Source organism: Triticum dicoccoides, chromosome 3B, assembly GCF_002162155.2.
Source record: "Triticum dicoccoides isolate Atlit2015 ecotype Zavitan chromosome 3B, WEW_v2.0, whole genome shotgun sequence".
Lineage (NCBI taxonomy): Eukaryota > Viridiplantae > Streptophyta > Magnoliopsida > Poales > Poaceae > Triticum > Triticum dicoccoides.
In genome coordinates, this window is record NC_041385.1 from 775,859,538 (window position 1) to 775,873,388 (window position 13,851).

The following is a 13,851-nucleotide window of genomic DNA, read 5'->3' on the forward strand; positions in this document are numbered from 1 at the left end:
CTCTTACATCTTCTCCTCGTACACCCTCTTGGTTTGCTTGTAAACCCTAACCATCACTTTCCTTCCTTGCCTCGGACATTTTGGACACTGCAAACACATAATACAGTATTTTCAGGTTGCTAATAAAAAAGGGACTTCACTACTTGTAACACTATAGGTTGCTTACAAACATGAAAAAAGACATTTCCTAGAGCTCGCTGATGAACCATTAAAGCAACACAAACTTGATTTAGGCAACGAAAGAAACTTACACAACTACTGATTAGGCAACTTTGGTTCAGACTAACGCACAACTTCTATGCTGATTTCCGGCAAGGTACTATAAAAAATGGGTCTGACAAAAATCTAGAAAAACAAGTCCAACAAATTATGTTTCGAACGCTGCCCCAACAATCTGTAAGTTTCAGCAAACTACACCAACATTGATCAGGCATCTTATATATTAAGAAAGTTTGGGCATCTTAAAGATTTTAATCCTCTTATACATGATGTTCATACTTTTGTAGGTCCAATTGGCAATTTTGCAGTTCGAGAAAATTGTGATGGAAATATACAAAACAATAATAGATGTCCATAAGAGATACATGCAGAAAACAACAAACAAAGACACTTGTCAAACACCGCTACGAAATTGTTATCATGAGTATAACGGGAAGACACAGTTCAGGGAGCACCATGTGTGGTGCCAAACACAAGGCTAAACAAAAAGCAAGTATTCCATGAAGTGGTCTATTGTAGTCTGATACTTTAGCATATGTCTTGCAAATAGCGACCGCTATCGACGCTATTCAATGAAAATTGAACTAAACAAACTCCTTTCATAAAAGAAATCTGAGCAACTCAATGAACGCCCTAGTACTAGTAGATCAGACAGCTCTAAAGTTTCGGCAACTCATCCAGCCTCAATCAAGCAACCCATGCACAATGTTGAAGCAACTCGGTTAACAGCCCCAGTACAGGTAGTTCAGACAGCTCTAAAAAAGTTTCGGCAACTCAATCAACGTTGAACAGGCAACTTGTATACAATGTCAAATCAACTCGGTGAACGCCCCCACGACTAGTAGTTCAAACAGCTCTAATTTCGCCAACTCATATAGCCTCAATTAGGCAACTCCTACACAAAATCGAAGCAACTCCTCAACATCTGCCAAAGCAAATGCCCATCTCAGACCAAACAGATCTAGGACGAGATCTGACAGCACACCCCCAAATGACCTCGTGACTCACCACCACGAGGCTCCCACGATTCGCCCCTGCCATGAAACGTGAAGCAAAACCACTACGATCTATGGGAGCGTGATTACATCCACCTCCCTGCTCGCATTTATATGACAAATTCCTCTGTGCAAAACCACTATGATCTATGGGAGCGTGATTACATTGAGGACACGCAGAAAAGCAGAGAAAACGGTGGCGATGGGTGCATACCTCAGGATTCCAGAATACTAGGCCACCGGACACGCAGCGCCGACGGCGACCTTCACCGCACACCCCTTTTCCCTGGGCGCGGCGAGATTGAAACCGTTCCGCCTTATTCTGCGGGGGCCGCGCGCACCTATGAACACTCGCGCAGATCTGCCGCTCAAACACCACCTCGCGCACGCCCTCCGCTCTCCGACAGCCGTCGGGGGCTTGGGGGCCGCGGTTGAACTCGCGAAGAATAGGGGGAGAGAAATGGCGACGAGGAGGGAGAGGATTCGGGGGATTCGGGGGATTGGGGTGGTGGGGTGAGCGGTGGCTCTGAGCAGTTTCGAATACAACGCCAACGGACAAGACGTGTGGGTAGTAGTGGGCCCTCCCAGATGAATAGTTGTCGCGGGAGGCCGAACCGTCCGTCCTGACCAGGGAAAACCTGGGCTCGATCGCGCGCGGTCCGACAAGATCGGTCGGTGATAAAAGGTGTGTGCTCGAACGTGACAACCAGCATCCAATTGCTTTTTAGCATTTAGGTTTTTTTAGAGTTGTAATTCGTCTACCATAACCACGGCAAAAAAATTGCTACAAGTAATTTTTTAGAGTTGTAATTCGTCTACCATAACCATGGCAAAAAAAATTGTCTACCATAATGGGTTTGTAGCTGCCCACTTGCAAAAGAAAAAAACTATGCTTTTCCTTTTTCTTGGGAGCTCCTATTTGGCGTGTTCAACATGAGGAAAGCTTCCTGGCGCCATCCCTCATGGGCCGGCCCATGTACATGGCTCAATTGTTGACTTTAGAGAGAAAAAACAAAAAAAAGCAAAATACAAAAAAGACCGTGAATTCAAAAATGTTCATAGATTTTTTTAAAAAATCACGGATTTGTAAAAAAGTTCATCAAATTTTAAAAAATTATCTCCTCTCGAAAATTCTCATTTTTTTTCTCCTCTCGGGAATTCTCTGTGCTTTCCCAAGGAAGGAAGCTGGAGCCCATTCGGCCCCATTCATCCATCGTCAGCCAGGCTTGGCCTAGGAGGCTGTTTCTGTCCATTTCTAGCGCTCCTCACTGTCCGTCCACTCCCCATCTCTCCCCTCAGTCGCCGGCGGCGCTGCGTGCGTGGTCCCCCAAATCCCACTCAAACCCCCTTCCCGCCGGCGGTCCGATTCCGTACCGGCACAGAAAAGCCGCAAACTTGTCAGTCCCTATCCGAGCAGGCCTCGATGTCGATGCCCAAGGCTCTTTTTAAGCGCGACCCGGCCACTGCTCGCTACTCGATTCGTCGCGCAGCTGGAGGCAGCTCTCTCATGGCCAGGGCCACGGCCAGGACCAGCCGCGCGAGCGGGGCGGCTCGATTCCTGCGCCGGCAACGTGCCGACCGGATGAGCGACCTCTCCGACGACCTGCTCCTCCTGGTCCTCCGCCGCCTCGACACCCGCACGGCGCTCGGCGCCGGGTCGATCTCCAGGCGCTGGGCGCACCTCCCCCGCCAGCTGTCCGCCTTGGACTTGAAGGTAAGCGACATACTCCCGCCGCGCTACCACCGATGGGTCCTCCTACACCGGGACATCTACAGCAAAGTAGCAGCGCATCTGCAGTACAGACGCCACGCCGTCAGACTGGAGCTCCTGCCTAACATCAAGAGGTACGAGCGCCGCGCCATGCGCGCCTTGAACAGATCCGTCGAGAGCCTCTTGCAGCAAGGACCTCGCTCTCGCCGGGGGGTCCTCAAGAGGCTGAGTCTTGAGTTCTACACCACCGGCAACGGCTCCTGCATGAACCGGCTCATCGCGGAGGCCATTGATGCTTGGGGCGTCGAGGACATCGACGTCATCGCCAAGCCACTCTACTATGAAGCAGACGTCGTCCACGCCTTTCCCAGCCATGGCATGTGCAGGGAGCCCGGCGCCGCATTCCTGCGAAGCCTCAAGCTTGGGGGCTGCCTACTCCCGCCGCTGCACGAGTACAGCGCACTTACCATGCTCGTCCTGCGAGACATTCCGGAATCGACGCCCCCGGCCGCCAACGAGGCTGTCTTCACCTCATGCCCAAAGCTGCAGACCCTGCACCTCATCTCCTGCAGCTGCAGCAGCACCGACTCGGGCACAACCTTGCCGGTGGTGGTGGACGCCCCCAGTTCAGAGATCAGAGAGCTTGTTGTCGACAAGTGCGCATTTCAATGGATACGGCTGAGGACTCTCCCCTGTCTCGAGAGCCTAGCCTCCCTGGGAACCAGAGTGTTCTTCGAGTATAACTTGATTCCCTCCCTGAGGCAATGCAACTTCGCCCTGCGCCTCGGTGTCATGCTAGAAGGCGCGCGCCAATACTTTGCAGAGCGGCTGAAGCTAGAGCTTGACATGTTTCTTCGGTGCACCCCCAACATAACCAGCCTCATTGTCAGGTTCACTGGTCCTGACAGATGGATCGTGCCGTCTAGCTCTCCATTGTCGTATTTGCCTAGCCTGAGGCGGCTGCTGGTCACGGATGTGCCGTCTTCCTGGGATGCTTCGTGGCCTCGTCTCTTTCTTGAGATGACGCCTTCTCTCGAGATCCTACACATCAACATTGCCTCCTGCAAGGACAAGCCTGGTAAAGAAATTTCATGGCAGCCCAGCGAGCTTCGGCAGCATCACTTGAAGGAGTTTGTGGTTACTGGTTTCGAGGGAACCAAAAGGCAGATTTACCTTGTCAATTTCGTCGTCGGAGCATGCACGGCGTTGCGCCGTGTCGCCTTGTTCAGGAACGGGCATGCACAGGGAAAGGGGCTCTGGGACTGGGAGATGGTCACGCAGCCACACTTGTGGACGGACGAGCAGAAGGACTACACGCTGAAGCACATCATGGATGGGGTTTCTTCCTCACCTGTTCAACTTGTTTTTGGCTGAATTTTGTGCGTCTTACAGGCTTCTGGTGTTCCTTACCATATATGATCTCTCGGGGACTTGATGCGTTGTGTGGGTATTCTTCAATAAACTCGAATAATTCGATTCACTTAAGTTCTCCATGTCCACCGCCTATGGTTTTCATGTCCACCGCTCGGCTCTAGTAACAAATAAGATGTGGCTAGCTAGGTCTCATCTAAATGAGAATTAACTAAGTCTCATCTAACTCTTAGACCATTTTACCTAATAGAAGGTACAAAAAATATTAGGGCTCCTCCTCCACCTCCTCCTCCTCCTCCAAGAAAGAAAGTTAGGGTTTGTGCCTCTCGCCGGCGCCGGCGCAGGTCCGCCTCGTCTCCGGTGGCCCTAGGACCATGGAGGCCGGTGGATCCTGGCAAGGGCCGGCGGGAGGGTTTCGTTTTTAGTCGTTTTTTTCAATCTTGTTAGGGTTTGTGTCCTACTCAGGAAGACGAGACGGCGGCGGCTCCCTGAAGATGGAATAAAGGTCTCCCCGCCTAGCCCTCGTTCCGGCGGTGCGTCTAGCATCGTTGGTGGGCGTGTGGAGGTGTGTCTCCGGCAGATCTATCTTTGGTGGATTTGCTCGGATCTCGTCGTTGTTCGTCTACGTTCGTGTGTCTTCGGTTTGGATCCTCCCGATCTACGTTATTTTTCATCGGCGGCGGTTGCTGTTCTGGGGTGTTGGTCCTATGGGGCCTTAGCACGACGACTTCCCGACTGTCTACTACAACAAGTTGTGCCCCCCTCCGGCGATGGAAGGGCGATGACGCCGACGCGCCTTCGGCTCGCTTCGGTGCTTGCAGTCGTCGCTAGGTGGTCTACAGATCTGGATGTAGTTTTTATTTCTGGTATTCGTTGTACTGCCATGATTGAAGATGAATAGATTGAAAGTTTTTCCAAAAAAAAAAGAACTCTTAGACCATTTTATTTTAAGCGGAGATCCGTGAAGATTTTTTTTTCCTTTTTCTTGTTTGATTAATTAAAGGATGTAAGTGTTAGATGAGACCTTGTTCTCATCTACACTGTTCCGAAATATAAGATGTTTTGACAATTCAAATTTAGGAACATTTGAATTGTCCAAACATCTTATATTTGAGACTTTAGCTATATGTAAGCTGCCTGGAAATTAATTTTAGGTCAGACAACTTTTTAGTCCGTTGATTTCTACTATAGGATTTATGCTCTGTTTTTTCTCTGGCCTATTTGGTTGTTTGTTTTTGGACTGGCCACATATTTTTGTCAGTCAAGATGCTAGTGGGCTAGAGCCCATTACATGTGCCACCCAACCCCACTCTCTCCCTTTGTTTTTTCTGTTTTGATGCGTTTCTGCTTTTGGTTTCTTATTAATTAGTTGATTTTTATTTTATTTTCCTTTTGTAGGTATATTTGATATGTTAGTTGAGTGTAAATGTATACACGCAAATACTATGAAATACGTGTGAAAATTACACTATAATATGATTGTTGTTTAGATATTATACAAAGTGTAATTTTAGTGCAAAGTTGTGTGCAATTTTTTTTACCTTTTCCATATCTTTCTTCTTAAAGAGTAATACCAATGCTACTAGCTCATTGTTTCATATAAATTTTCATATTTTTGATTTTGATTTAATTATTATTTTACTATAAACATATTCTTGCGTATTATAAAAATAGTTATTTTGTGTAAAATGTGCACAAATTTTATCATTGTTTCTTTCCATTTTTCCTTCATTTTCTTCCTTCTTAAAGGGCAATATCAATATCACAAATTCATTCTTATTTAGAGATCTCATTATTTTGATTTTTTTAATTTTTGTTTCATTTTCTATTTTCTTAAAGGATAATACCAAAGCCACTAATTCATTCTTTCTTTGAAAACTACATTATTTTGATATTTTTGAAGTTTTTTACTTTATTTTATTTCTTGTATAACGTTAATACTAATACCACTCATTCACTACATCTGAGGAAACTTTAATTCTTTTGTTAAAGTGTTCACTATTATATGTTTATTCTTTCATATTATAAAAAGGTTTAATTGTTTTGTAATTTGTGTGCAAATTTGTCATTATTTGTTTCATTTTTGTTTCTTTCTTCTTAGAGGGTAATACCTTTTTTTGCGGGAAACTGTCGATTTATTCATCTTCAATCATGTCAGTACAATGAACACCAGAAATAATAAAAATTACATCCAGATTCATAAACCATCTAGCAACGACTACAAGCACTGGAGCGAGCCGAAGGCGCGCCGCCGTCATCGCCCCTCCCTCGCCGGAGCCGGGCACAACTAGTTGTAGTAGACAGTCGGGAAGTCGTCGTGCTAAGGTCCCATAGGACCAACGCCCCAGAACAGCAACCGTCATCGATGAAGAGAATTTTAGATCGGGAGGATCCAACCTGAAGACACATGAACAAAGATAAACAAAGACCGGATCCGAGTGGATCCACCAAAGACAACCACCGACCAAATCTCGCGAGATCTGCCGGAGACACACCTCCACACGCCCTCCGATGATGCTAGACACACCATTGGGATAGGGGCTAGGTGGGGAGAACCTTATTCCATCTTCAAGAAGCCGTCGTCGTCTCGTCTTCTTGAATAGGACACAACCCCTAACAAAACTTGAAGAAGCACCTGAAAACAGAGCCCTCCCGCCGGCAAGTGCCGGGATCCACCGCGCACCCATGAACATAAGGCCATAGGGGACGTGGGAGATCGGCGGCGCCGCCGACAGGAGGCAGAAACCCCAGCCGTCTTTTCTTGATGAAGGAGGAACAAAGGGAAGAGGAAAACATCTAATTGTCTAATCTAGCCCTCTTTCTGAGAGGGTAATACCAATGCCATCAATTCATTATTTTTTTTAAAACTTCATTATTTTGATTTTTTCTTAGTTTTAAATTCTTTTTCTTTTTTTATACTTGAATTTGGAGCATAACAACCATATCGTTAACAACATTCTAAAGCTGCAATAACAAAATAGAATCATCAGTAGTACAGGGAAGCCCACTAGTATCATCCAGAAAATCGACATTAATGACGTGTACCTAGCACGTCACTAGTATCACGTCACTGGTAATGTTTATCAGTGGCATGCACTTCTCATGCCAACAATAACAAATATATAAGTAGCGTTCACCGCAAAGCATACACCACTAATACATCTAATATGCCATTTTTCTGAAGCATCGGTTGACTTGCAAGTCCCTAGTGGCAGTTAACCTTTTGTTGCAATGTGCTAGCTTAAAACTAGTTGATGGAGCAAGATGACATGGGTGACGGCGAAGGAGAAGATCGGCAGCACACGGATGATGGCATTCAGGAATTCGGAGGGCACCGACAGTAGTGGGAGACGCAATGATAGATGAAGCGAGGGAAACTCTAGTCCCTTCCGGCAGCCGGATCCGTTGCCGTCCTCCTGTACGCCATCGCCGTCAGGCCCTATGTGCACGGAAACGTTAGTGTCTTTGTCTTCATCAGCTATGGATTGGTCTGCCTCTTGTTCTCATCGCGGCTAGTTGTCCAACGCCCGAAAGAAGGGATTGTCGAGGAAGGAAAGGACGGAAGAGGTGAAAAAAGGGAGAGACCACGCGCAGAGGATGTTGGTGGTGAGGTCTGCCTCTAGATATTTCTATGGTGGTAGGCTTGCACTGGATACTTTCCGAACATTTTTTTTGGAATTTTGGAACAAATTTGAATCCTGAACTTTTTGAAATTGAATATAATCTTTTTAATATTTTTTAAATCAGATTTTTTTTAATAAGTGAACCAAATTTTGAAATCCTAAACTTTTAAAAATTGTGATCAAAATTTTGAATTTTTTTGAACAAATTTTAAAGATTTGAATAGTTTTGGAACAAAGTCAACTACTTTCGGAATTCTAAACATTTCTAAAAGCGCTGACAAAAATCGAAATTCCCAAACATTTTTCGAAAAGAAGGGAAGAAATTTTTAAATTGTAAATATTTTTTATATATAAAAATAAAAAGTAAACAAAAATTAATAGGAAAATAAAAAGTTAAAAATTGAAGAAAACCTTAAAAGAAACAGCAGAAAAAAGAAAAACGAGAAAACCAGATCTGAACCGACCGGGAACGTGGTAGAAGGTTTTCCATGTTGTCTCAAAAAAAGAGTAGGGTTTTCCATGTGGGACTCCGTTTTCCCGTAGATCACTTCTCGCCGGCGGTTTCCGATCACAATTCATACTCCGATCCTCCGTCGTTAATCACTTCTCCGAGCAGGTTTCGACGTCGATGCCGAAGGCTCTGGTTAAGCCCAACGGCGGTCGCGACCCAAGCACATCTGCTCGCTTGTCGCTACTCGATTGGTCGCGCAGGTGGAGACAGATCTCTCTCATGGGCAGGGCCAAGAGGACTAGGGCAAGTAGCAGTAGCAGGAGCCGGGCGGATCAATTCCTGCGCCGGCGACGTGACGACCTGATCAGCGACCTCTCCGACGATCTGCTCCTGCTCATCCTCCGCCGCGTCGACACCCGCACGGCGCTCGGTGCCGGGTCGATCTCCAGGCGGTGGGCGCGCCTCCCCCGCGAGCTGCCCGCCTTGGACTTCAGGGTCAGCGACCTACTCCCGCCGCGCCACCTCAAATGGCTCCTCCTCCACCTCGACATATCCAGCAAACCAGCTCATGTGCGCCTACAGTACAGAAGCGACACCATCAACCTGGATATCATGCCTAACATCGAGAGGTGCAAGCGCCGCGCCATGCGCACCTTCAACAGCTCCATCGAGAGATTCTTGGAAGGACCTCGCCGTCGCCCGGGGGTCGTCAAGAGGCTGAGCCTGGAGTTCTTCGTCACCGGCAACGGCTGCTCCCTGAACCGGCTCATCGCGGAGGCCATTGATGCCTGGGGCGTCGAGGAGCTCGAGGCCATCGCCAAGCCGCTGTACCACAACCACAAGCAGCAAGAAGCCGTCCACGCCTTTCCCAGCCATGGCCTGTGTAAGGAGCCCCGCTCGTCACGCCTGCGAACCCTCAAGCTCGGACGGTGCGCGCTCCCGCCACTGCTGCACGAGTACGGTGCGCTTACCATGCTCGTCCTGCGAGACATTCAATCGACGCCTCCGGCGGCCTACGAGGCCGTCTTCACCTCGTGCCCAAAGCTGCAGACCGTGCACCTCATCTTGTGCAGCTGCCGGAGCGCCGACTCGGGCACGCTCTTGCCACTGGTGGTGGACGCCCCAATTCAGACATTAGAGAGCTTGTCGTGGAGAACTGCTCATTCCGATGGATACAGCTGAGGAGCCTCCCCTGTCTCGAGAGCCTAGCCTCCCTGGGACTGGGAGCGGGAAGCAGAGTGTTCTTCGAGCATAACTCGTTTCCCTCCCTGAGGCAATCCAACTTCACCATGCGCCTCGGTGTCGAGCTCGAGCTTGAATACGTGCGCCAATACTTTGCGCTGCCGCTGAAGCTGGAGCTCGACATGTTCCTTCGATGGAGCCCCAACATAACGAGCCTCGTCGTCCGGTTCACCGGTCCTGACAGATGGATCGTGCCGTCTAGCTCCCCGTTGTCGTATTTGCCCAGCCTGAGGCGGCTGCTGGTCGCCGACGTGCCGTCTTCCTGGGATGCCTCGTGGCCGCGTCTCTTCCTTGAGATGGCGCCCTCCCTGGAGATCCTACACATCAACATTGCCTCCTGTTGGCTGAACCCCGGTGAAGAAATTCCATGGCAGCCAAGCAAGCTTCGGCAGCATCTCTTGAAGGAGCTTGTGGTTGCTGGCTTCGAGGGGGCCGGAAGGCAGATTTACCTTGTCAATTTCGTCGTGGGAGCATGCACGGCGTTGCGCCGTGTCGCCTTGTACAGGAAAGGTCATGCGCGGGGCAAGGGGCTCTGGGACTGGGAGATGGTCACGCAGCCACACTCGTGGACGGACGAGCAGAAGGACTACACGGTGCAGCAGATCATGCATGGCGTTTCTTCCTCAACTGCCCAACTAGTTTTTGGCTGAATTTTCTCACAAGTCACTCTTTTGGTGTTCCTTATGATCCCTATTTACTCGATGTAAGTTACCATGATCTCTGCCACAATTAGCGTGTCACTTGTTTCTTTCTCAAATTCGATTTCTTTTGCTTGGTTAAGTTTTCCATGTCCACTGGCAGCTTTGTAATATATCTAGAAAAAAGGGGTTCGAATGTGGCTTCTTCCTGTCCACGAATATTGGGGCGTCACAATTCTTGAAAACCAAAATAGATTATCCCTTTTGTTACAAGAGCTATGGATTGAATATAAATGAAATTTTGCATCAAGGTAGATTCATGAACTATTGATATGCTTAAATGTTTTCGAAAGTCCTATTCTGCTCCCAAGCTCAAATGCCCCCTTATGAATAGTAAAATTGAAAAAATAGTAAAAAAAAATTAAAAAACTCTGATTTTTTTGCGGTAACCTTTAACAAATGTTTCATATGATTGCAAAATTTCAGCATGAAATGACAATGTGGAAGTGACAGAAAAAAACAGCACTTCAAAATGTTTCCAAAACTAGTATTTTTGGAACATCGATTTTTTTCACGACTTCCACGAATATCATTTCGTGCTGAAATTTTGCAATTATATCAAAGTTTACCAAAAAGAAAATTCAGATTTTTTACCTTTTCTATTGTACTGTTTATAAGGGAGCATTTGAGCTCGGGAATAGATACTCCATGTCCAAATGTTTTCATGTTTTTCTATCAGTGTATTCTGGTGATTCTGTAGTTTGGAGCACCTGAAACTTTCCCGCTTAGGTTCTGCTATTTATCATTGGACTAAAATTACAACATCAGTCAATCGATTTGGGACGGAGCTCAAAGTTCGCCGCCAGGCCTCAAACAGGAGCAACGTGGTGCCACACGACCGTGGCAGCTGCATTGCCGGTAAATGGCGACCTGAAGCAGATCATGGATGGGGTTTCTTCCTCAGCTGCTCGACTTTGTTTTTGCTGAATTTTCTCACAGGCATCTGATCTTTTTGTGTCTCTTGATGCTTTCTTCTTTTGTTCTAGGCAGTGTGCACATTTTTCAGTAAACTTGAATAATTTGTTTCATTAAGTTTTACATGTCTTTTCGCAACAAAAAGTTTTCCATGTCCACCGGCAGCTCAAGTAATGTATCTTTTAAGGAATGTTGTCACGTCACAATTCTGGAAAACGTTATTTTTATCCTTTTCGTTTCTCGACCTGTGGATTGAATATAAAATGAAAATTTCTGTCCTGATATCATTAACTATTGGTGTCCTGAAATGTTTTCAATTATTTTCACTAGTGTCTTGTGGTGATTATTTTGTTTTGGGGCACTTGGAGGAGCACCTGAGACTTTCCCATTTATTAGATGGAAATGCAGAGTTCATTTAACTTCCTTTTCTTTTTTTATTAACAAATACAATCGCACATACTCACATATAGGCATTCATATGATGCACCCACGCACACATTAATCCTATGAGCACCTTTGAGATTGACGAAGTCACCATAGACCTAGTAAACACTAGTGTCAAGTCTAGGAATACGAAACGTTTGTCCACTGAACGAACATGTCTGAGAAGTCTGAAATAAATCCAAAAAAATGCAAACACTAGTGTCAAGTCTGGGACTTGAACCATGATAGGCTGGTTCGACCACAAGGAACCTAACTATCTAGGCTAAATTCAGTTCATTTTCATTTAATTTGGTGTACATCTAGTCTCCTCCATGGCTGGGTATTAATTTCCTTGGTTTTGCTTATTAGTTGCCTCAAATTGCATTTTTCATCAGCAGATTTTCGGCGAAGCTCTGACCGCCACATCTAGCGCCAGCAAGGCCTTCGACATGAGCGATCTGAGACCGAGAACGGCATGGCCGCAGCGTCGCCAATGGGGATGAGTCTCAGGTTCGACAGTTTCGGGTGCGTGGGGTTCATTGACAACCAAATCGTGACGAGGTTTAAAGGGACTTCAGCAGAAGCACGACGAAGGTGGTGACTTGGGGAGCGGGGGGCTGCGCGGCAGCAGACGTGCAGTACTAGGGTAGAGAAAGTGCAGAGCGCATTGGGGAAGAAGAAAATTGTCCCTGGATTTGGATAGGAGGAGGAATAAGAACGTGAGGCATTGGATTTGCGTGGAACGGTTGGGAAAGGCGGATAGCAAATCGGCTTAAGTAAAAACAATTTACTAACCAAGGTGTTTTCCATTGGGGGTCCTCTCATTTCTTCAAGCAATTTTGCTTTCTCGGTCTTAGAAATGCAATATTGGAGTCCTAATTTCCTAGATGATGGGCTGCATTGCTGCAAGATCTGACCTTTTGCAGGGGCAAATGGCAAATGCATGCAATGCAGTTAACAAACTGGGGTGTAACTGTAATCATGTTTATATGTTGCAATGTACAACAGTTTAGCTAAATGACAGCCGACTGAATTTTAAATTTGGATCAATCGATTTTGAGTGGTTCGCTGGAGTGAGCCGGAGGGAAAGAAGGGGCTCGCCGGAGGGCAACCCCATTATCTATCTTAGGGTTTAGGGTGGGGGCGGTGGTGAGGCTTCGCCGGAGAGAAAAAACTAGACGCGGCCGGGGCTAGAGGAATGGTCGGGGGCGGCGGCAAGATCGGCGGTGGGGGCGGTTCATGGGAGGGCGGGGCGACGAGCCGGTTGCGGACAATGGGGGCCAGCGGTTAGGCCGGCGGCCCGTGCGGCAGTCTCGGAAGAAGAAGAGTTGAGGTAGTGGAAGAGGTGAGGAAGAAGAAGGGCCAGGCGCCATATGATCTTCATCCAACGGTCTAGAACGGTCGACTGACCCAAATTTAATAACCAGTGGACTGACATGTAGCGGCACCCAATGTACAATGGAAACATACGCCATTAATCGATCGAACAGCATTATGTATGCATAAGGTGCTTTGGCGGACGCGTCTCGGGGCGACGGGCATGGCGACTAGGGGCGGGCCGCCTCTCCTCTCCGGCGATGGCCGGCGAGTCGGAGGCAGATTCAGGGCTTTGGCGGACGCCGAGGAGGAGGATGCGGACGGGGATGCGGATGACGCTCCACCATCGCCGCCGACGCCAACTCCCTCTGACCACGTCAATGACTGGTTAAATGCCGATTATTCGGAAGAGGAGGTCGCATCATCCATCAGCGGAGTCCTGCCTTCATGATCCGGCAAGGAACGGGCTTCTCGAGGGCGACGAACGGGAGATGGTTCGACATCTAGTTCATCGGAGATTGTCGACGGCGGCGGTCAAACCTTGGAAGGGTCCTTTGCCGAAGGTTAGTCTCCCTGATCTCACCGTTTTCGATCTTATTAGGCCGGAGTCTTGGATCATGGTTAATCGCAACAAAAAAAGTCGCCGGACTTCAGCCAAATCTGCGCCGGCGATGCGTGCGGCCGTCTCACCGGTTCTTCCGGGACTCGGGATCGCTGCATCCCGTAAACAGCGTTTGAATTCCATCTTAGGCCGTGAGGGGCCGAGCGTGTGTGCTCTCAGGCTGAGTTCGGTTGGGCCGGAGTTAGCTGGGTATGTGGCCCATGCTAACCCGGTGCCAAACCAGCCGGAGCTGGGTGTCGATCCGGGCCTCGCGGGTGGGCTGGT

At 47.9% G+C, this 13,851-nt stretch overlaps 1 protein-coding gene and 1 pseudogene across 1 annotated transcript; both read left to right on the forward strand.

Annotated features, from left to right (window-relative positions):
* The first annotated feature begins 2,637 nt into the window (after positions 1 to 2,637).
* On the forward strand, positions 2,638 to 4,299 carry LOC119279987. The gene has a single exon (XM_037561011.1). The coding sequence runs from the start codon at positions 2,638 to 2,640 to the stop codon at positions 4,297 to 4,299; it is 1,662 nt and encodes a 553-aa protein (XP_037416908.1).
* Positions 4,300 to 8,649: 4,350 nt separating this feature from the next.
* Positions 8,650 to 10,262, forward strand: LOC119282799 (annotated as a pseudogene).
* The last annotated feature ends 3,589 nt before the right edge of the window (positions 10,263 to 13,851 follow it).